Below are 23553 nucleotides of genomic sequence, written 5' to 3' on the forward strand. Positions count from 1 at the left end.
AAGCACTGCAGTTGCACATCTTAATTTACTCTGAACTTGAGTGACTTCAATTTAGACTTTTCAGTTTGCTTCACAATTGATTTTTTTTTTATTAAACACTTTCGGTTTGACTGCTGGCAAAAACAACCTATACCTGCATTATTAAAAAAGTAATAAATTTGGTAGCTAAGTCTCTTGATCACACAATAGGGAAAGATGGCAGATTTTCAAAGCAGAACTCTGAAAGCATCATCTTTATGTTTAAATAAAAAAAAAAAAAAATGAGCTAACTTTTTAAAAAAAATCAACCATTGCAGTAAGTTTTGAACCAAATTTTTTGGGGGAAAAAGTATATCAGCATCCTAAGACTGCATAATGAAACATAGTTAACTGCTCCCTTTTCAGGGCTACTGAAGTAAAGAAAAAAATCTAGAGATTTTATTATGGATTATGCATGTAGTTGCTCCGATTATGTGCAATAAAAACTGCATGCATGCATGTCAATGCATTTACTCAAAAAACATTTTTTTTTAAATTATCAAGGGACAAGAACAATCAGAGGGAAAAAAAACCTCATTAACTTCAGTCACCAGAAAGATACTCAAGACACTGTATAAAGTGCAAAGTTAAGGAGGACAAAGATTTAACTCTGAAGTGCCCTACTTTAATCAACTACATTTCTATAGGAAAACAAGTTATTGTAACTATTTTTATATTTAGGAAGTTAGATTTCCTAGCCATAAAAGTAATTTTGTGAGAATATTTGTGCACTCAAAAGCTTCAGGACCAGTAACCTACCTTACCATCACTAATTAAGAACACTTCATCTCCCTAACACTCATGTGTTTTAAAAGTAGACGCACTACAAAAATATAACTCTCCACCCTTTATTTAACCAAAAAAACCTATGCTAGGGGGTTGAATGCAGAACAACTCCTGTCAAAATGGCAGATTTGTCAAAGTGGCATGATGTTTGTTTTATTTCTGCAGCTGAGCAAAAAAGAGGCTTAGTTTTAACATACTGAAAGCCCCATTCCAAATTAAAACTGCATACTTGAATGCAACTGTGGAAGGATTTTAAAAAACCCTTTCAGAAATATTGGTCAATAATTTTTTTAATCTGAAAGTAATACCTGATACCACCAAACAATTAAAAAAAGGATCCATTAATTTGCAAAGCAACAATATTTTTCAACACCTAAATATAATTATAGTAAATTGGCACATATGAACAAGCAAAATAATGTAGTCAATTAAAAACTGAGCTAACAATGAAAGACTTTAAAAAAAGTTAAAAATCCTTCTTACAATTTTTCTTCAATTCTATTTAATTTAAGGCTTCTATGTAACAAACTCCCTTAATATACTAACTTAGAGCTATCCCTTTCATAGGAATGGTGTTTGTATTCATGTAATTACCTCTTTCAGAAAAGGGGTCTTATAATACCATTATGAGACTTTTTAAAATATCTTCTCTGATTCTAAGTGACTTACCATAGAAGTGACAATGATCACACCACCCCGCCCCGCAGAAAAATGTAAATGTCGGCTGACAAAGAGCACTGCCTAGGATATACAAAGGACACTATCTACATCTCTGTACTCTCCCTCCTGCTCTATACTGCCCATAAATTATTCCTATGAATGGATACGCACCTTCCTGTTGTATGTATCAAGGAAGAAACACATAAGCATGGAAATAATTTTGAAAATAGAGCACAAAGGAATTCTGCTGCTTCCAAGAAGGCAGCTTTGAAAGCCAGATCAGCATTCTCTGGCATTACTTGCTAAGTTCAGCATATTTGATATTTCCATCATCTCCTCAGTATTTCACTGCATCATTAGCCAGCCTGACTTTTTCCTCTAACATCTTCTTACCCTCAAGGGTAACCAAATTCTGGCTATACAGTCCATTAAATGTTAAGAGACGCAAACCCCCTGGATATTAATTCAATGCATTCTCACAGTCACTGACTCAGCCATGCGTAGTGCAGTACTGACGTCTGACCTCCCAGCCTCCTGTGAGCTGAATTCATACTTGCCATTTCACCGTCTCTAAGCAGCTATTGGATAATGCAACTGTCACACAGAAAAAAAAGAATGCATGAGGAAAGCTGTTTGGTATATTGCCAAGTACCATCTGTGAAGCTATTTCTAGTCCTGCCAGCTTGTCATGTTTCAGCATACAAAACCCCACATCTGAAAAGGTTATTTATTGGTAACTTGCTCCTCTCACATCTTCTTTCATTTTATGGCATTATAAATATAATGCCATAAAAAAAGGTATTAAGTTCTGCTTAGATTACAGAGGAAGTTCTCTTGCTGTCTCTTTTTTTTTTGGTTGAAATTCTGTCTGAACTAGTATTTACAACCAAACTCACTTTTTTCTGAGACACATTAGCCTTTTGAGGACAAAGACAGACTCTCCATATCTGGCTCTGGAAGTCTCCTTCTGGCAAATCCTGATTATTATGGTAGTGTGTGCATGTGATGATATCAAACTCCCAAGATAGTCCACCACACAAAAAAATAGGTCAATGAGCAAATCAAATGTGTTATGTATATAACCAAGCCAATAAATATTTAACAGTTAAGAATTACTTTTTCTAAATATTTTTTGGTAATCTGAGTGCCACATTAGAGCATTTCAAAAATTCTGACTCATACCATATAAGATCACTTTACCCACTCATATTACTCTGAAAAAATATTTATCCCAGACAAGAAAAACCAGCATTGCACAAAAAGTTACAGAAAGTTAGAAATAAGACAGGAACTAGGCCAGAGTTGTAGCAGAGAGAGAATTCATGAACAATTTACAGTATTGATGCAATTTGCTACCTTTAAACTACAAGAACATAAAGAAAACAAGGTAATATAGTATTGCAGCTATTAACAAGAATAGTTAGCAGCACTCTGCACTTCTTCACTCATCATAGATTTGGAATAAAAGAAAAATGCAGTAGTTTAGATGGAAAGCTATGAAGGGTCAATATAATGATTTCTGCTTCCACACCATTAATAATCTGGACCACTATTCTAAATAGGTAGACAGAAGAGCCATCATTGACTTTCAGTACGTTCTGTCTCCCCAAGAGGCACGCACTTGTATGCTGGCACCAATACCTTATCCAGACAGCCTTCTGCCGCCACCTAAAATGGATGGCTTCAGCTTTTTATGAAGGAGTTAACTGGCAGAAGGATACAACTGTCCCTATTCTTTTGGCAAGAGGCTCCAAACATTTATATTTTAAAAAAGATATTCTCGTTTCACTCCACTATAACACTAGATGGAGCAGGCCCAGGCTCAGCCTCTACCTTTGGAAGAAAAAAGAGCCTCTTAACAGCAGGGTCTTGGCCAAGGTCTACTCCCTTTCAATTTTTTTCAGGTGGAGGTCACGTTGTTTATTGCCTGCTTCTTCTAGCACATCACTAAGTAGCCAAGATTAGGTATTTCAAGTTCCAGATACCTTGACTCTAAAGGCCAGTGTTACCTCCCATACAATCTCCCTAAGACTCAGTCAGATAGCTCTGCCCTTTTAAAGGCTTCCACTCTGGATCAAACAGCTCTCCCAAAGGATCCCCTACTTCTGTATTTGGTGGTGCTACCAGTTCCCCCTCTCTTCTCCTCCCTGAGTGATTAACAGTTCTCCAAAATGTCCCGTCATGGCATTTTGAAGCACTCCTAGCATTCTGCAATCAAACAATACCGACAGGCCAAGGGAGTACAATATTCCCAGTACTTTAGTTCTGCTGCAGTTCAGACTTGAGAGCAGAAACCCCTACTCAAGAGCACTGGTCTTTAGTTAAAGTGATGGATTTAATGTCAAAATCTCACTCTAAAGGTGTTAAGCTATCCATGAATCTATACCCAGTCCTCCAGGACAGAGACCTGTTGCTTTTCTTTGCATTTTTACCGTTCCTGTTTTAAGTCTGAGACAAAAAAAGGAACAAATCCAAAAAGGCAACAGGGACTTTCCAACCCGGAAGACATGGAAACCACATCCTCCCATGAAGAAACAAACCCCAGATATTTCAATTCCATGAACCAAGATTCAAATACAGCATCTCTCAGAGGCAGCTCAGAGAAGCTTAGGTCTAGCACACTAACTCCCAAGTGGGAACAAGAATTAACACAAAAAGAAAAAAAGTGTATATTTTCCAAAAGAGACTTAAAGAATATTAAAGACTGGGGAGCATCCAAACCTCGAAATATATCTATCAAAGCATAAGGAGAAGCTCAACTGCAATCCTTTACAGGAGAGCATAAGGAAAGAACTCTTTCCCAAAGAAGGCTGTCGTCACCAGGTCTGAAAAATCTCTTTTCAACTGAAGTTAAGGGTTTGCCTCTACACCAGAGACAGAACAGTGTATTTCACTTTAAGAAAAAGATATTATGAATTGTCATTCTATATTGCTCAGGGTCTTTCCTGTGCAAATCCACCTTGCAAAAAAGACTTCATCCATCAGAAATTTAAGTGGGCAACATTGAAGTCTTAGGAGACTGGATTTTTTTTTTTTTTTTTAATTTCTTGGTTTTGCTTTTAAAGAACAAAACTAAAACATTCTCCTAAGCAGCTGCATGTGATGCTGCCAGACACAATCTAAAACTGTGGTGTCATAGACTTACAATATTTTGAGGTGTTCATGAGATGTCACACGTTTTCTTGAGTCCATTTGACTGATATGACATATGCAGTCTCTACATATATGTAGCAGCAAGCTGTATTTAGCCTTACAGTCCATATGGTTATATGAATTGTGGCATTTGATACAAGTCTCTCTTATATAATGGCATCAGGATTGCATAGCATGAAAATAATTTTCAAATGTCACTCTCTAAACAATGAACTTCGTATCTCAGAAAGGCTCAAAGCCTAAATGGCTGAGAGAAATTATAGTGGAGAATTAGAATCCAACATGGGTATGTTTGATAGCCAATTAAAGAAACCCTTGCAGATGTGGTCTGAGAAACAGACCCTATGAGACTATGATGAATTGACATTTTAAAAAGAGAGGCCTGGGGTGAGAAGGACATCTGGCTACTGAGGGAAGGACATTTTTCACAGTGGGGAAATGAAGTCAAAAACAGTATCTTTATGTCTGATAGGATGTAAATATTCACTTGGAGGCAAGTGGAACATGCAATGGAACAAAAGAAGTTGCAGGGACCCCTGGCAGGAAGGTCAGAGACAGGAGCTGCTTTCTAACCTGTTGAGTTGAATAGGCCTGCATTCTTTGGGTTTAAAATACAGAGCGAAAGCAGATTACTGTTCTGATATTTTCTTTTGTTTACCTATTCTTATATCTTAGGCTGCATCTCAGTGTAGCATTACTGTTAGCTTGAAGCTCTCTGGAGATGAGCACATTTTATAATGCAGTAATCGGGACCAAGTTTTTTTTTGGCAGGTGTGCCATAAATTAGCCCCACAGCCTCCCCAGATGCTACACTGATTCTCATCCCCTGCCCAATCTGATGCTCCGCCTCCTGACCCATCTGCTGCTCGGTTCCCCATTGCCTTCCTGACCTGCTACATGCCACAGAAGCCAGTGCCATTTGTGGCGCACGTGCTGCAGGTTGGTAACACAGGACAGTTCTAGAACTACAAGTAAATCATGTTACAACTTCACTAAAACATGACTACAAGTTATCTTGACAAACAAAAATACAAATATACATAGAAGAAAATCCTGCGTCAAGTGTGAACAAGTATTCAATACTGATCAAGATTTAAGGCACTAGAAATAAAAAAAAAACTTGAAAAAAGAGAAACTGGAGAGAGATGGAAAAATAACACGGTACAGCCAAAACCTGTCCATCATGGAAAGACTAGGGTGTAAAACATTTCAAGAGTGAAATGAATATGGTTTAGAACCAAGCATCACCTCAAAGTTGCCAAAAAATTGGCTATGCCAATTTAGAGCAGAAGAATGGAGGTTAACTATAAACCTTGAAATGGAAGGTTAAGACACAATTATTTCTACCACAAATTAAAAGTGTACTCAGAAAAGAAGGATTAGGTAGAACGTACCTGCACAGGGAGGCAAATACCACTGAGAAGAAAAGATGACATTTTACGAGCTTTTAATCACTGAAAAAATGAACATGCAACAGCAATACCTACTAATTATTAACTTTTGGAGGACTGGTACTTCAACTTCAGTTAAACACCAAGGAGCAATGTCATTCTAGTTAACTGATCTAATTTCTCCAAGTATTCAGTTTGTTATGGAAGTCACTGACAAATCTGTATCTTGTCCAAATCATTTGTTATTCTCTGCACTTATCACATCCATCCTAAACTAGTATAATTTTACTTCAGCTTCTTGATATAAAAAGCCCTCCCCACAGGGCACTAATAATTTTTCACCTACAGTTTTGGCATACCTTCCACTTCTGCTATATCTTCCAAGGTGGGCAAATAAAACTGAGCCCCAGGAAACTGGAAGAGAAAAATACATAGTGGCATTAACCTCTAAGAAATTTTGGGCCAAACCCTCAAATCTAAAATTTACTTGAAGGAATAAAAAAGAAAGAGGCTGAAAGGTTCTCTTAAATACAAACATTGCTATCTGAAGCAAATGGCGGGTGAGGGAAATGTGAACAATGACAGCTCTGAAGAAGTCCTTGTAACATCCCAGTACAGGTCAATAGCAAATAAATTTTGATTATGCTTAAGACCAGGAAAAAAATTTTTGAAGTGACATTAACCAGAGAACCTCCATTCTTTCTTAAGCACTCAAATAAAACATTGTTGCAGTTCGACATGTTGCAATTTGCACATTCACCATGCAACCATTTTGTTATATTACCACATGCTATTTCTCAAGTGCAATGCATTTTTCCTCAAAACCTTACAAAATTCTCTCTGAGACACGTAAAATAAACTAGACTGAGGCTCCCCATCCCTATTGCTACCCAGTTGTTTGCAAGTGAATCCATTAAAATTTATGTCCCAAGAAGCATTTTTCTCCCATCATTTCTACATACATTTTCTTTGCTATAAGCATCAAGTACGAACATTTGATTATTTTATTTCTAGTAGTTTAGTATTTACTTTCCCTACTTTATAGGCTCCTTTTAAGTACTTTAGTATCTTACTGTTGCAAACATTTTTGCAATTTACTCAGTTCATAAGAACAGGATAGTGAAACTATTAGTTAATCTCTTGTTCACAGGGCCTTCCAAAGATTGACAGTATTATCCACTGGTCAAAAGTTACTTCACACACTTTCCCTTCAATATATATATTAAGGGTTTTTTAGGCAGATCATATACATCTACAAGCTATACATCTTAAAAACAAGTAAGTAACCCTATAACAGACATCTTTGTTTAAAAACTTTATTTCAGTTTGAAAGCTTAATTTGAGAGGTACAGGTGTTCTCCAACATGAATCAGTTCAGCTAAAATAAAATTATACGAGTTGCATGTCGGTCTTATCTCCTGATCTAATATTAAACCTCTAACTTTGCAGATTATGATGTCAAGACAGACTAATATGATCATCCACAGTGACCTCTTAAGTAACACAGGCCACAGATTTACCTGTATTAGTTTCTGTTTAAATTGGAGCATACCTCTTAGAAAAACAACTAAATTATATTGAATTCTCCCACACATAAAAGCCAACCCACCACTTAATCATTAATTATCCCATTTTACATGAATAATTTACAAATCCAGCTTTACTTTTAGTCTAACTTTATCAACTTTGACTTCCGGGCCCTACATATCATTTGTCTACCAGCTAAAAAAAGTCCTCCATCTTCAGATTTCTGCTCCCCACATTGGTCATAATAATTGATTAATAATTTGATCAATATGCTTAAAAATGAGCCTTGAGGAATCTGTTCAACTCATTATTTTAAAGTCTCTTTCCTGAACACTCTCCAAACTATCACCATATTTCTTAAATTGTTGGCTCCAGAAGTGGACAATATATGCCATATAGGTCATACTAGTTCTAGACAGAGGTTAAGAAAAGGTTGTATTAACCCTCTTGGCCTCACCGGGAAGCTCTCTTCAGCAGATTACCCACCAGGAAACCCTACAAAGTCCTTTTCAGTCACTGCTTCACGGGATAGTCACCCCATTCCACAAGAATGGCCCATTTTCTTTGTTACTTAATGCATATCTTAATATTTAGCCATATTAAAAACAATGTGTGTGCGCGCCCAGTTTATCAAGCAATTCAAACAGGATAAAAGACTCTCTCTTCTCTTTATTCTATCACTTCAATCACTTGTGTTGTCTGCAAACTCAGGAGCAAGTTCATATTTCCTTCTAGGTCATTTATAATGTTAAATAGCAGACAGCCAAGAACCAAAACCTGTGGGACAGGAAACACATGCACTTGACTCCTCATTTACAAATATATTTTGAGACTTAACAGAGACAATTTTGTACTGCTCATGCTTCTTGCATAACATGTTGATTTAGCCAAAAAAGCCTTTCAAAACACTATTACAGCTTCAGCTGATAAAAGTAATCTCATAAAAATGCCAAGATAGGATGTATTTTTCATATCAAAACTAAGCCTTTAATGACTGACGCTAATTGCATTTCCTCTTTAAGACTTTGATTCATTTAAAAAAAAAAAAAAAAAAAAATCAGGGTTTTCATTATTTGACCCAGGACAGATGTAGCCAACCAGATCTACAGATGTAAGATTATCTACATAATCTTATTTAGTCTCTTAACTGTTGGCAAATTAGAAGACCGGAAGAAAGCTAGACTGGGCTTTGCTTTCCAAGACTCACTAAATGAAAGGCAACATCAATGGTTCAAAGCAGGAGGTAGCAACCTATGGTGTTGCAGGTCCCTCCGCAGCTCAGGAGAGCAAAAGCACAATGTCCTACAGACTTGAATGGATGGCAAAGTTAGGCATCTGTGGCTTTGGCTTTCTGGGAAGGGGTGGAAGAAATTGGGGGCAGAAATTTTGGGCCAATGGCATGGTCTGGATTTTAAGTAGCAGCAAAAAGCTGATAACCCCTGGTCTAAAGTATTCCTTGCCCAGCTCTTAAATCTGCAATACAAATTTCTCTAGGTCAGCGGTTTTCAAAAACTTTTCATTTGCGGATTCCTAAAAAATTTCAAATGGAGGTGCAGACTCCTTTGGAAGTTTTGAATGGAGGTTTGGACCCCTCTGAATTATACATTTAGAGGGGTCCAAATCTGTAATCAACCCCATACTTTTGGTTGATTAGTCATCTTTCATGGATCCCTTAGAAATACTCTGCAGACCACAGGCTGAAAACCACTGCTCCAAATTTACAGAATTAAGAAAGGTTTTTCATTTTAGCTGCAGCAGGTTAACATGTTCCTTAGAAACCATTTTCTGTTCTTCCACCAAAACAAGTCTAATAACTAGCTGACAGGATTGTTGTTAGGTGTAATTAGTTTTTATGAAGGACTTAGATCCTTTGACAAAAGGTACCAAAATATAAATAGAAGGAAGAGGAATCTTGCTGAAAAACAGAAGTTTGGTGACAATTATCTTGTTTAGCTCCTACTCCAAATACTCTTCCTATGCCTGAAGAAGGGTCTTTGTACCTGAAAGCTTGCAAAAACCAGTTTTTCCAACTATTTAGTTGGTCTAACAAAAGATATCAGATTTACCCAAAGAACCTTGTCTGCCTATGTCCTGAGACCAACATGGCTACAACCAACAACCCTAAACCATGCTGGAAAAAGCATTCCTTTTGTTCCATAACTGCCTTCATATCAAGTATTTTCAAAGCAATCTCAAGTTGGAAAAAGAAAACCCTGTTAAAAGTCAGCTTCACATTAGCAATAAAGAGACCAAGCAAGTTTGCTTAAGCAAACAAAGACATGAAGAATGAAACATTCACACAGGCACCTACTAAATCACCCCCATGAACAAGCTGTGAATAATCTAAAGCATGATGTTAAATACAGTTGGAATGTCAACTCACTGATACAATTACTAGGAAATATTTCCTAATAACCAATTTCAAGAATGCATGCATCAAGGCACCAATTAGATAAATTCATAAATTAGATTAATGGAAACAGAAAAAAATACAAACATAGGAAGGCTGGTGATAATTCAGTGAAATTAATGCTTTTAATGATGCTTTCAGTGAATTAAAGTTCCCTTCAAAGAACTTTCAAAATTTATGACAGGACTCACCACAACCAAATACAGTAATCTTAAGAAAAAGTTTTGTTGAAGTGCTGAGATGTGATAGAGTTGATATGCCACCTACCTTGAATGTTTACAAAGTTTACGGGGTCTATTATGCAATTTCCGATCCCAACTCTCTGGATCACTGGAGTTACTGTCATAAGGATGAGGCCGTCCTGCCATTCCACTGCAAGCTTCCTCACACTACTGCTCTGAAAAGCATACATGCAGCACTCATAACCTACATTAAAAGAGTAGTGTCGACCTTTAAACAATGTCTTACAGAAAGAAAGACAGATGCAGAATTTAAATTGCTCTGTTAGTTTATTTTTTAATACAGACTAAAGAAACTGGGACACACACAAGCATTCATGGCGCAATCTTACACTTTCCACCCAGCCTGCTGACACTGACTCTAAAATCCCTGCACTGAAACAAATATAGTTCTATACACTTAAGAGAAACAACTTTAAATATGATTTATTCCATTTTGTGCAGACAAACTGTCACTAGTTACAAGCACAACAGGAATACTTTCATGTATTTTAGCCTATACAAACATAATTCAGAAACAAGATTCTTTTTGTGAAGGAAGCGTTTATAAAAAAACCATTTCTTAGACATAGTATGTAATCATCTATCATGTTCAAAGTTCCACTCTTCATACAGCTGCAAAAGCAGAATTAAAAGCACTATCTTTATAATTAGCAAGAAGTTACACTACATTCTGGCTCTAACACCAAACAGAAGGAGTTAACTACCAAAATGTACTGAAAAAGAAATCCTTCCAAAGTCCATAAGAATTAAATACGTGTATACAATCAACTGGCGATCCTGGAAGCCCAGAGACACTTAAAACAGTTTTCAAACTGGCACCAAATTCTGTGATAAACCCCTTAAGTCTATGTATACATAAAATGACTTATAACTACAAAAGCAGAAAGTTTTAAGTGAGTGATATAAAATGGTCATATTGGGACTAGAGAATATACTCTTCAGAGAACTAATAAATTCATAATGTTTCAGTTACACAAATTTTCATGAAGTCTACAGAGTCTGAGCCCAGGTACAGACATTATATTATACCTGTAAAAGTGACCAGAAATCAATTTAAACCCATAAAAGAACAGAAGTTTGGCACACGTAGACTGGCTTACAATGGCAAGACCTGGTCTAAAATTTCCCAAAGGGCAAATGTGTGTTTTGTTCTTTACCAACCTAAACACCTAAGGAAAGCCACATAACTTACATGAATTCTGCCTCAGACTTTTTGAATGTCTGTACCTAGCCTGAAAATAATTGTTAAAAAAAAAAAGAAAAAAAAAATAAGGAGGAGGCAGACAGCGAGCAAGTGCCTATTACACTGATCTAGCAACATTAAATCCAAATACTCTCTGACCTGGTCTTCATCTCTCTTTTCACTGTTATCCAAATTCCAAGGATTAGTATTTTTTTACCCATCATAAATATTTGTTATATCTAGTAATCTTTGTAATATAAATACCTCACCCTCAAAAATGAATTTTTATTAACAAAAAGATTTTTAGGACAGTGGGAGAAAATAAAAAAGAAACCCATCCCATACTACATATTGTACCTGGAAAGTCTTTTCCAATACCTGGTACAGTGAATGAGACTTAGTATTTTAAATTTCATTAACTCAGGTGAAAAAAAAAAGGCTTATGCTCTTCCATGTAAGCATTTGTGAATTGTCTAGGTTTTATAGAAGGTTGTTGCATTCATTTCTGACAAGATTAAAGGAAAGGTTTTCTACAAGATATTCTTCTAGAACAATTCAATATACTTTCCAGCTATCTGCTTAATATATATTCTACTCTATTTTTAAACATGTCACATAAGCACAAAATTTATGCAACTTCATAATACACTAATTCAATTTTTTGCTTTACTGTTTACCATAACAATCAAACATCAACTATCTACATATTGATTAGGTCCATAAATCATTTAAGTGCATAAAAACTCTCAGACCCATCTACTGTGTACTTGGCAATGTAACTGTCCTCCATTTAGCTGCAGAATAAATGACGCTGATTTGAAACTGTCAATTTCAAAGCTTCTAAGGCAGCTCTGTTAATTTCAAGACTGCTACTGAAGGTAGAGGCATTCCTAAGACTACCTTCCTTTTGTACCTAATGAGCACTATTTTCATTGAGCTCTGGTAAATGCATATTCTAGGCTATGCAATGAAAGATCATACTATACAGTATAAATCCCACCCTGCTAAAACAAGTGTATACACTGCTTTTTTACTCCAGTGGGACCAATCACATACATAAAAAAGTTTAGTGTTTTAGTCCTAGTATGCTTAGGAAAATGCTCAACTCGACCCTTACTTTCCTCTACCATAACACAGAATTTGTAACCAAATAGCCATACTTCTGAAATATCAATTTCATGAAACTTTACAGTTAACCCACAGTACAGTGGTCCATCCTACAAACCAATGAACTCTCTATCTCTGTGCTACATGTTAAATTGATGTAAAAGGTGAGTATAAGTCTTTTTAGAAGCCAAAAATCAAGGTGCTGAAGCAGCCCAAGCTGTTATTTTCTATTTTCGTTCACAGTACATTAAAGGTAAAGAAGCTAAAGTGTGCTGATACCAGAAAGATAAGGAACTTCCAGCCTCAAATTTAAGAATGAACACTCAATTATTCCTGTTACAGCATCAGAAAAACATAGACCTGGAAGGGACCTCAGAAAGTTGTCTAGTTAAAACCAAAAGACTGTGCACTAAAACTCTTCCATGACAACTTAAAATGTATTTGATCCAACCATTGGGTATGTTAGTAGACATTAAATACGTACCTATATTTATCACTTATCATGCTAAACAAAGGGGTAACTTAACATGGACTGGCAAAACACAGTGGGTTAGTATTCAGAATTGCTTCAGGAATAGTTACCTTGAACAGGGGTTGACAAGTCACCCCAGGTAAAGTTTGCAACCTAGTTCCATGCTGAAGGACACAAACCTCTGCCCCTCTCCTGAGAGCTCAAACTGTCTGCACTTACTCTTACTGGTTCCTCTGCAGCAACAGTAACTGCAAGAACAGCGAACAGCAGGGAAAGCTGCTGAATAGAGTGCTGCAGAGGGCAGCCTGGCCACAACTGCCTGCTGCCCAATCCCCCAAGCTGCTCTGGGTAGGGTCAAAACCAGCCCAGGAGCCATAGGTTGCTGAACCCCAACCTAGACTTTGTTTTTCATTAAGATAGGTACAATATGCCTAACATTTTAGTTCACAGCCATATAGAATCAAGTCTTTTACATGCTTTCACCTTGAATCAATACAGATTGCATTTAAACATGTATGGTATCAGAGTAGAGACATTTGGGAGCCATACAGCATAAATAGAGCAATACTACAAAAAAAAAAAAATCAGGTCAGAAAATGAAAATACATTTTTCAACTGATGCTATACAAAGTATTTAGGTAGGCAGACGTGTAGTGAGCCCTTAACTCTTCAACAAATTCCACTGATGTCATTAAAAGCTTCCCAGCATTTCTAAACCTTGTTTTGTTTAGACCCAAAAAAAGCACTCAGTGACACTGCACTTAAGACACTTGTGAATTGTACAAACTAACCTTGTTACCCTAGCTGCTGTTAATTTTCTTTTTCCCAACCACTTCTGATTCTTAGTAAGTTCCCCTAAACCATCTATTAAGCAGCACAAGCTATATTTCCACAATCACTTTGTAACCAACAGCAAATTTCAATTTCACTTATTTTCTTCAATAAAAACTACTATTTGAACAGCTCAATTTTAACTTTTACTCCAGGAAATGAGACAGTAGTAGTTCAAATTATTATGAAAACTGCAGCTTGAAGTAATAGCCAGGCTTCACAAAGGAATGGGACAATTTTAAGTTCACTTTTTCTACAGTTCTTTGCCTCTCTTCTTGGTCTTTCCCTTCAATATTCCTTTCACTTATCATTTAAATACAGAGACAGAATCTCCAGGTAAATGTCAGTATCTCTGTTCTGTTGTATGAAGATGCACAAGGCCCAGCCTGCCAATTCCCCAAATGCATGCCAATGGACCATACAGTAAACTCTTGCATAAAGAAAAATATTCTTCCCAGCATCCTACCAACACTTCCCTTGATTAGATGAGTCAAATAATAACAAAAATCTCCACAACTCCTTTGCTATATTCCATCAAGGGGAAAAATATTTTCTTCCTGACCGTTGGTGGCAACCAGCTAATGCCCTTCAGCATTAGGATTCATGATCCTGTAATTTTTTTCATACCTAATGTCAATATAGATATTTGTTCAACTTTATTCAAGTTCAAGTATTCTTTTCAGTTCCTCCTTCATTAGTAACAGTATAAACAAAAATAAATATGTCAAAGACAAAAGAGTGTTAATACCAAAAATAGTTTTGTAGTAGTCTGAACTGAATAAGGAAACAACTGCCAGTTCAAAAATAATGTTGCCGATTCGTTTTTTGACATTTGATCAAAAGAAAGGTTATTTACCATGACTCCTGACAGCAGACAACATAAGCACCCTTTGCAAGCAACTTAAAACTTTACAAAACAGCATGCTGTCTAACTCCTGCATGACTAGGCAGTTCACAGACAATACACTCCAAATGCCACCCAATTCCGTTCATGACTTTGAGAACATAGTAAGAGCCAGAGTGATAAAGGTGGGCAGGTACTGCGGGTGTATAAACCTCAGTAACTATGGTAACTCTCCTTTTTTTAAGTACTGACAGCCTGGATATCCACTATAAATAGCCAATAAATCCCAGATCTAAAAAAAGGTTTGCTAAGGAGACTTCTGGAGTGAAGAACAGTTCTAAAAGATTAGCACAGGCAGTAATCCTGTAAGAAGTTAGGGGTGGGACTTGACGTATCATCCTTACATTATTTAATGTCCAGTGTGCTCCAACACCCCACAGAACCTGGAAGTTCCACTAGTTACTGAAATTATGCAAAGCCTGATGCACTTTAGCAGTCGGAGTAGCTGAAGGTCCTGTTTACACCTAAAGTTATCCTCCCTAATTATAAATGGGATTTGAGGAGAATCACTGTTCAAGGAAGATTTCCATACACACCAGGGCTTACCTTCTGTATCAATTCAGAATGACAGTATAGGATATAAACAGAGCAGTATCCAGGGGGCCATTTCAGCCTACAATGTTAGAATGAATTTAGTCTTGCCACTGAATAATTATAATCCCTAAATGAGAAAGGGATGTTACAGCCTGTAGACCATTTGGTAAGTAAGAATATCTTAGTATGAAGATACTCACATGTCATCACTGCAATTGACAATGTCCTTACTGCATTACTTAGTGACTAAATTGCCACTCATTACCTGCTGATATATACCAGGGGTATAAAATATACAGCATGCAGAACCTTATTATCAGGCTCATGGTGCTGGGTTATGGACCGGTCCCAAATGTGCAGGGCCAGTTTCGGACATGCACTTAATGTGGTGCATGCACTAGACCTGCCCATGTACTGGATATGGCACACAGGATCAGTCTGTGGGCCAGGACCAGCCTAAATGCAACTTACTGGGCCTGCAGGGGTTGATGAATTTGATACCCCTGATCTATACATTTCATAATTTTATTAGTTAGGTAGATGGTAAAATAGAATGGCCTCTCCCACACTATGAAGTCACAACTGTCAGACTCTGTCAGCTAATTAACTATCCATAGTTGTAGGGTGACAAAAACTTTTTCCTTCCCTTTTGGCAAACTAGCCTAGGTTTGATGGGCTATTAAAATCATCAGGGTTGAGAGGGATTATCTTGACCTGTTGTGAGTTGTTTTCACCGAGAAGCAGGGGGCTGGAAAATAAGAATATCTGAAAGCCAGTAACACCTGTCAACTCTTGTAGATAAGAAAAGGAATAAAGAGTCAGTATTCGGCTCACTGGCATCAGTGAGCTGAATCACTGGTGGGTGACTACACTAAGCCTCCTCCAACTGAAGTGTCAAACACATTAATTATTTCCTCAGTTTATTCCACATACAATGACAGATAGTCTCTTAAGAAACTGAGAACTCCCAAAATCAAAAGATATGCTGACTCCCTAAAAAGGGAGAGACTATCAATTTCCTTCTCTGTGCCTACAGCAGTCAGGAGGAAACAAGTGGGAGTGGGAATGGCACTCTTTTTCACACCCTTATTAGGGACACGATAATATCAGAAGGCTGTACCTGCAGTCCTAATGAAACTGGACACCTTCAGAAAGCCAAATGGTTATACCACTGGCACACACACATGCATCACTCACTGAAAGGTGCACATTTGTCAAGCAAATTAGCTAAATTACTCTTTAGCAATCATTGATGTTAAAACCCAACCTCAGAAGCACTTTAATCATTAAACTGACACTGATTAAAACCTCAATTATAACCATCTCTTGCAATGCAAGACTAATATTAGGTCACATAAGATACAAATAATTCAGTACCCATGTACTATTTCAGTGGAGTTTAGAAAACTTCCCCTGATAGGCAAAAGGTAGCAGGAGCAGTCAAGTGAAACACACAAGCTTCTCAACCTGAACAACACTCTGAATAGAACGTACCAACTACTGTCTTCCAAATTTACCTTTATTGTACCTGGAAGGAATGAAATGGACAACAGAACAAACCTAAAACTAGATGACCAAGGCACTGGCTTCCTTTGCTATTGCTCCCTGAATTCCAAATGACTCATTCAAATTTACAATCAGCCTAATTCTGCTCAACAGAAGCAAAAGCAAAATTCCTACAAAACCCTGACTGTTACTAATTTATCTATTGCATGCTGGCTGCCATCACTACTGGCTTAGCTTGTGGCCCAGCAAATAAATCACAAGGCCAATCATAAGTATCAACACTTCAACTACCTCAAAAAGAGCTCCATTTCAACAGGCTTGTGCTTAGCTCAGTAGAACACAACAGACAAGAAAATAAATTTCTGACTTACTGTCCAAAAAGTGAAGCTACAACCAACCAACCAACCAATCTTGTATTCTTAACTTGCTCTCAGATGCAATTAAACTTTCTGGAGAGAGAATACATTTGGAAAGATATCCATTTATACAAAATGCAGTGTTCTAAAAGAAAGACTCAAAGCTATCGTATACATCTACAAATATCATTTTAAACATCCTTTACTTCAACTAGTTGAATGCTGAGAATTACATAATATAGGTAGAAACAAAAATGCAAGCAAATATTAGAGCCAGGAGGTATCGGAGAATACACACATAATAAGAAATAGTCCCAGCCACATATTTACAGTCTAAAAATATGGAACTTACAGACAAGACAGTTACAATTAATTAAAGACTAGCTGCTTAACCACTGTCACATACCGTGATGCTTACAAAACATGTAGATTTTAAGGAAAGAATGAAAGGAAGATCAAGACAATGACCTGGCAGGGCATTATTAATTTCCATTTTCTAAAAGATTATTATGCCAGCCCTTATAGATGGGAGAACATACATAAAAGCTTGTAAGAAAACATGATATATGGGCAACCACAACTGCCATCAAGGCAAAGCAGAAATCAATGGTCAAACAGCACAAGAGGTTATAAACAGGATGGAGATAAAACACAGAGAACTTTTACAGAAAAAAAACTGCAGTAGTCAAGATATAATATAACAAAGCCATAAACAACAGATTTAACCATGTGGATAGACAAGAAAGGCCAAATATTAAGAGATGCCGCACTGGAAAAAGAAGTTAATTTTAGAAACAGCCTAGATAAGTGGCTTCAGAGAAAGGAGCAAGTCAAAAGATGAAGCCAAGATTACAGGCCCATGCATCAGAAACAATGGCACTGATGTCCTTGGCTACAGATTGAGATCAAGACCCAGATTCTATCTTCCTTTATAATATCTGAAACTTTGCTGCTGCTGCTAATCCAAGAAGTATAAATCTTAACATTAGAGAAAGTCCATGAACAGTTCTGGAAGCAGAAGCTTCTTTCGCTTCTTAAATACTGAGTGCCCTTCTCACCAGCCTAGTCAGGCTCCATTTCGAATGCTCCACCTGCAGCTCCATGACTCCTGCATCTCTTTCTGGCCCAGTGGCCCATCTTCCACAGGACAGAACTCTTCCTTGCTATACAACAATTCCTTGCTACACCCCTCAAAGCAGCATGGATAAAAAAAAAAAAAATCAATTTAAAAAAAAAAAAAATTTAAATGTAAATCAGGTTTTTTTGTTAAGATGCTTTTTTTAAAAAAAGCTACATAACGCTATTTTAATTTAAGTTGTGTTAAAGCTCAAAAGGCATCAATGTGGAATAGGAACTATAACTTCTAATTATACACTATTTGAGACAGTATATTCTTGGACCTATTTATAAAACCTTTCTGAAAAGGTTACAACAGGCCATACACTATATTAGGGACCCAATTTTATGGGGTTCCCCAAGGCTCCTTTACAGATTAGTGAAGATTAAGGAAAACCACTCTACCCAATGGGATTCAGTGCTCAGTCTAGAAGATCCCATTAAGCATCTCTGCGATTCTTAAATTCAGTTCTCAAAACTGTGGATTTGTGTCTCCAGGGATGATATCCTTGGTTAACAGCAATATATGGAGATGAATGATAACAGACCTAATTACCTACCCATCAGCCCTATCTCTTGGCAAGTTTGTGTACACAGAGTCAAGCCCTAACCTCTCTCTAAAAGTGCAAAGTTTCAAGAAGTTAAATGAATACAGGATATCAAACAACAAGAATTCACTTTTTGTAGAAAACAGTGGCTTTGTGGAATTGTGGAACAGTGGAACTGAGGCTTCCTGACCAGTGATTTAAATAATTTAAATTGATTCAATTTGATTTAAATAAAATCCACCCTGCCTCAGAAGGTGGGTGGGGCTTTTTCCTCTAAAGAATAAGGGGTATATACAGAGTTATGAATTTACCCAGCAGAAACAGACTGTAACAGAGATTAGGCAAGAGTGAGAAGCCTGGGCAGCTGACTCGCATTACTGCACAGGAGCCCAACCCTAGTTGCCTAAAGATCTTTTCAGGCTAAAGTGGAGGTGCATAAGTAATGTGGATGTCCATATCAGTTTTATGGCTACCGAGCAGGATGAAACAAGATCATTTTTAGTGACTTATGACACCCAGAAGCCACATAAACATCACTCAGACCTCCTAGAGAAGAAACAGAATCTGGGACCAAGAATTTTATTTTGATTATCTTGTGCTTGAGTAGACAGCCAGATACAACAACACAATATAAAAAAGGCAGGAGGCTTCTAGTTTGGATGGGAGGAACCAGGTCTGACACAGTACAGAAGATATGTGACTTAATATGAAGGTGGCAATTAAAGCCTTCTTCTAAAATGAGATCATCCAGCAACAGGCTACAAAGGGAACAGAGGTCTAGGAAAAGAGATCTGAAAAAATCCTATTGAAAGCTGGAGCAAAAGCAGAGATTGGAAATCTCAATAAAAAAAGTAGAGAGAGATACACAGAGAAAAAGGAAAGAGCACATTCATGAAAAACTAAAGGAAGGGGGAAAATTTCAAGAGCACTGTTCAGAGCATCAAATCCAGCTAATCATTGAAGTCATTAAGGACGAAGTCACTAAGGATGGAGAAGTTGGCCTGAGAGTGGGCAAGAACTAGAAATCACCCATGATGGAAAGATCACCAATGGAGCAGAAGAGAAGCAAATCTAAATGTCTGGGGAAAAAGAAGAGGAGAACCAAGTGATATCCAGGGTGGACTTTTATGGAGGGAAAGACCAAGCCATTTTCAACTAATCATTCTCCCTAAATATGCAAGCCTGTCCAGTAAAATACAAACAAAATGACATACAAAGTAAAAAGAAAAAAGAAATATGATAGCGGCATTTAATTTATTAAGAAGTAAGCCTGCGTAAATCAGTCAGCACCCAGAGATTATTCAAAGCATAATCTGCTTGGAGACAAATGAAACATGCCAGCATGTGGAGTGTCCTTGAACTGTGCAGGTCTAAATACAATGTCTGTATAGCTACCAGACAAGAACTGTAAGATCTGCTGGAATAAGGATCACACCATAAAGCTTCATATTTTAAAAAAAATTAAAATTCATTAATACAAACCCAATAAAACAACAAACACACAAATAAAATAAAAAATAATAAAAGGCAATACAATAAATTCACACCACGATGCTGCTGTTCAGAAGAAGTGGATGCGCACGTTGAGCTCAGCTGGTTGGAGTGTGGTGCTAATACCACCAAGGCTACAGGTGCTGGACTACAGGTGATTTCTTGAGGTCCCTTCCAGTCTTACTTCTCCACCACAACCCCTTGGTTCTGTGCTCCCAAGTAGGGTTCGAATTACGGGTGAGTTTGGGGTGCCTGAGCCCCCCATAGTAGACAAAAAGTCCCCCTGTAACAGGGGGCCTACAATCTTATTAGGGCATAGTGATGGGCAGCCCAATTTTGTTGGCAGACCCCCCCCCCCAAGGATTCGAAGTGCCATTCGAGCCCTTCTGGTCCTGGGAAAAGCCCTTGGGAGATTTCAACTTTCGGCAGGTCGGTGCCGAGGGGGAGCAGGTGACACTTGGGGAGCCGGCGGGGCGGGGAGGGGAGGGACCGCACTGAAGCCACCTCGCCCCCCCACCCCCAGCTGTGTCCGGCTTACCTCCCGCCTTGCGGCCCGGAAGAGACCACTGAGGGCGGGGGGGGGAGGGGCGCTGGTGCGCGCCCCACCACGAACGGCCCCCCCCCGAGCAGCGCTGCCCACCCCCTCAACGGCTCCAACGGCGCTTCGCCTCGCTCCAGCCCAGACACCTACCTCGCTGGGCTCCGCTACTACTGGCTCCTCCACGTAGGCCCGGCCGCCGCCACCGCTGTCCCCAACTCTCGCGAGACCGTGAGAGACGGGAGAGGAAGCCACGCCGAAAGCTCGCGAGATTTCCGCCGCCCGCCCGCAGGGAAGAAGGCGGAGCTTGCGCTCTCCCGGGGTGATCCAAACGGCCTCCAGGTTCCGCCCCCAGATGTCGTCAGCGGGCCGGTGTCCTGCGTGAATTGGCGGGAAAGGGGGTTCCCCTTAAAGGGCTAGTCATGGCATAGACATGCGGCTTGCCTCGCTGCACGGGGCCTGGGCAGCCTGGCGGTGGGGGAAGGGGCTGTAAGTCCTGTTACCGGGACCACGAGGTCAGAAGGATGCCTAGGGTGGGAGGTTCCTCATTCTCCTTGGGACGAGAAGGGCAGGTTCCTTTACAGCAGGGTTGGGCTGCATGTGCCAGGGGTGACGCTCTCTAAGGTGTCTCAAAATTTTTTTAATGCTGTCTGGTTTGAGGGCACAGCGAAAACGTTTGCCAAAAAGACACTGAGTTGATCTACTAAAAATATCTAATAAACAGGTGTTTAGTTAACCCCTAGCTCCTGCTTTCAGGTGGGTTATTTATCATTGATGGCAGTAGAGGGCAGGCGTGCCCCAGTGTGGCACCTGAGCCTGTGTGGGGGCAGGACCCTGGAGAGTAAAATGGGGCCAGGCACTGCTGCAGCCACCTGAGCCCGTGTGGGGTAGAGGATCCTGAAGAGTGGATAGAGGAGCCAGGCACGGCTGTGGCCACATGGGGTGCAGGACCCCAGAGAGTAAGACTGGTGGGCCAGGCATGCCAGTGAGGGGCACTGGAGCCTGTAGGGGTGTTTGATCCCAGGCCCCAGCGTAGGGGCAGAGTATGTAGTGGAGGCAGGGGTGCAGAGGTGCACCTAGTGGCCTGCACCAAAGTGGCAGTTGGAAGGCCCTGGAGAGGGGCGAGTAGTGAGGACCTGCGAACACGGGGGGCCTGAAATGAGGCCCTGTGAGAGAGGGGTGTGAAGTGGGCCCCAGTGAGCAAGGGGTGTGATTGCTCACTGCTAATATGGGGGCCAAGTTAGGTCCAGGTCAGGCTTTGGGCGCCTGAGGCCCCAGGTGGGCTGGAGGCCAATTGGGTGGGGCGGCTGAGGAAGACCCGCAAGTAAGCAACAGGGCGAGTCAGGAGCCCCTGATTTAGAGCAGTTAGGCAAGTTACCTGGCGAGAGACCAGTGGCAGAGTTGGACCAGTGTTCTGCAAACCACCCAGCACTTGCCCAGATGAGGGCAGTGGGAGGTGCTCAAAAGGCTATGCGTTTGCTGGCCAGGGAGTGCAGAGAAACTAAGCCCGAGGACCCTCAACAGCCACTCTAATTGAAGTACCACCACGTCTCCTGTATCAGTGTCTTCACACTTGAATATGGCGGTGGGGGTGCTTGATCTTAAGCTTGTTCGATGAGCTTTAGTTCAAGCCATTTTTAAGCGCAGGGATGCTGATACATGAGATGCAGGAGGTTCCTGGAGCGCAATTGCCATGCTTCAGCATGCTCGCTTAATCAAGTCTGCTCTGATACTGGAATTCCAGTGTGTCAGAGCAGCCTCCGTGCTCATGTATAGGCTCCCATTGATGGGTCTTGAGATGATGTAACAGTCCAATCCTTCAGCCATATCAAGACCACTAAAAAGAAGAGGGAGTCATTAACACCTGTGGAACGAAGAATGTAGAAGGGATCAGGCAGATCACAATAAGCCATGAAATCAATTGATTCCTTCAGCACCTGCCTGACTAGAAAGGCTGCTACTGCTGCAGGCAGTTGGTTTTAAACTTTGTGTGGAGAAGTATTCAAAGAGGGGTTCCACTGCACTGATTCACCCCTGGGTACAGGTTTGCCTCCTCTCAGAAAAGTCATGAAGCAGGCAATGGAAATGTAGATACATCAGTAGAATGACTACAAAACAACACTTGCCTTCTCCCCCCTTCTCCTTCCCACTCCATACATATGGCTCTCTGTGCTCAGCGAAAAAAAAGCATAGAAAGAAATGAAAGCACTTGTGGTGAAAAAGTAAGGCACAAAGCATTTCTACAATCCTGTTCATAGATTCTATAGTTTTTTCAGTAGCAACTACTAAACATATCCCAAATCTATTTGTGGTGGTGATCCACCTTTGTACCCAAAGTACTCACACTGCCTAACAGCACTATCTGTGCTGTCTCTTCTCTCTAAGAGTATTTGCCCAGGACATTATCCTAGATTTTCTTTAATCAGGCCAGAATGTAAACCTGAAACAGATGACACTGATGAGAGGCCTCCTGCAAACAATGGAAAAAGAAAAACTGTTCCCATGCACTTTACCAAAACTTCACTGTTTTAAAATGTACTGTCCCATTTGAAAGATGTAGCAATGGTCAAGGGAAATGTTCTGTAGTCTTTACTTGGAGCTTATACTGAGAAGTTGGTTCTGGGCAATTGGTTTTCTCCCATCACCTTTTCAACATTTACATGTATGCCCTATAAGAAGCTCAGACTTGATGGACTTTAAATGTCAACAGTGTATAACTGACATTCAGCTTCCTTCATCCTCTGCTACAGCACATCACATAATCAGACATCTGTCCTGTT

The 23553-nt window shown here is 39.3% G+C and overlaps 1 protein-coding gene across 3 annotated transcripts in view; it reads right to left on the bottom strand.

Annotated features, from left to right (window-relative positions):
- BTBD10 (BTB domain containing 10) overlaps positions 1–21020 on the bottom strand; it is a 42666-nt gene extending 21646 nt beyond the window's left edge. Inside the window, exons 1-2 of one of the 3 annotated variants that reach the window (XM_019551480.1) lie at positions 20927–21020; positions 10213–10371 (exon numbers count right to left, since the gene is read on the bottom strand). In XM_019551480.1, coding sequence (XP_019407025.1) covers positions 10213–10313 — 101 coding nt within the window. In that variant the 5' untranslated portion in view covers positions 10314–10371; positions 20927–21020. Of the gene's footprint in view, positions 1–1635; positions 1834–10212; positions 10372–20926 lie in introns of those variants that run through there. The other 2 variants (XM_019551481.1, XM_019551479.1) reach the window with 2 other exon arrangements.
- Between the last annotated feature and the right edge of the window lie 2533 nt (positions 21021–23553).

Source organism: Crocodylus porosus, unplaced genomic scaffold (genome assembly GCF_001723895.1).
Source record: "Crocodylus porosus isolate Cpor-Errol unplaced genomic scaffold, CroPor_comp1, whole genome shotgun sequence".
In the NCBI taxonomy this organism is placed as follows: domain Eukaryota; kingdom Metazoa; phylum Chordata; order Crocodylia; family Crocodylidae; genus Crocodylus; species Crocodylus porosus.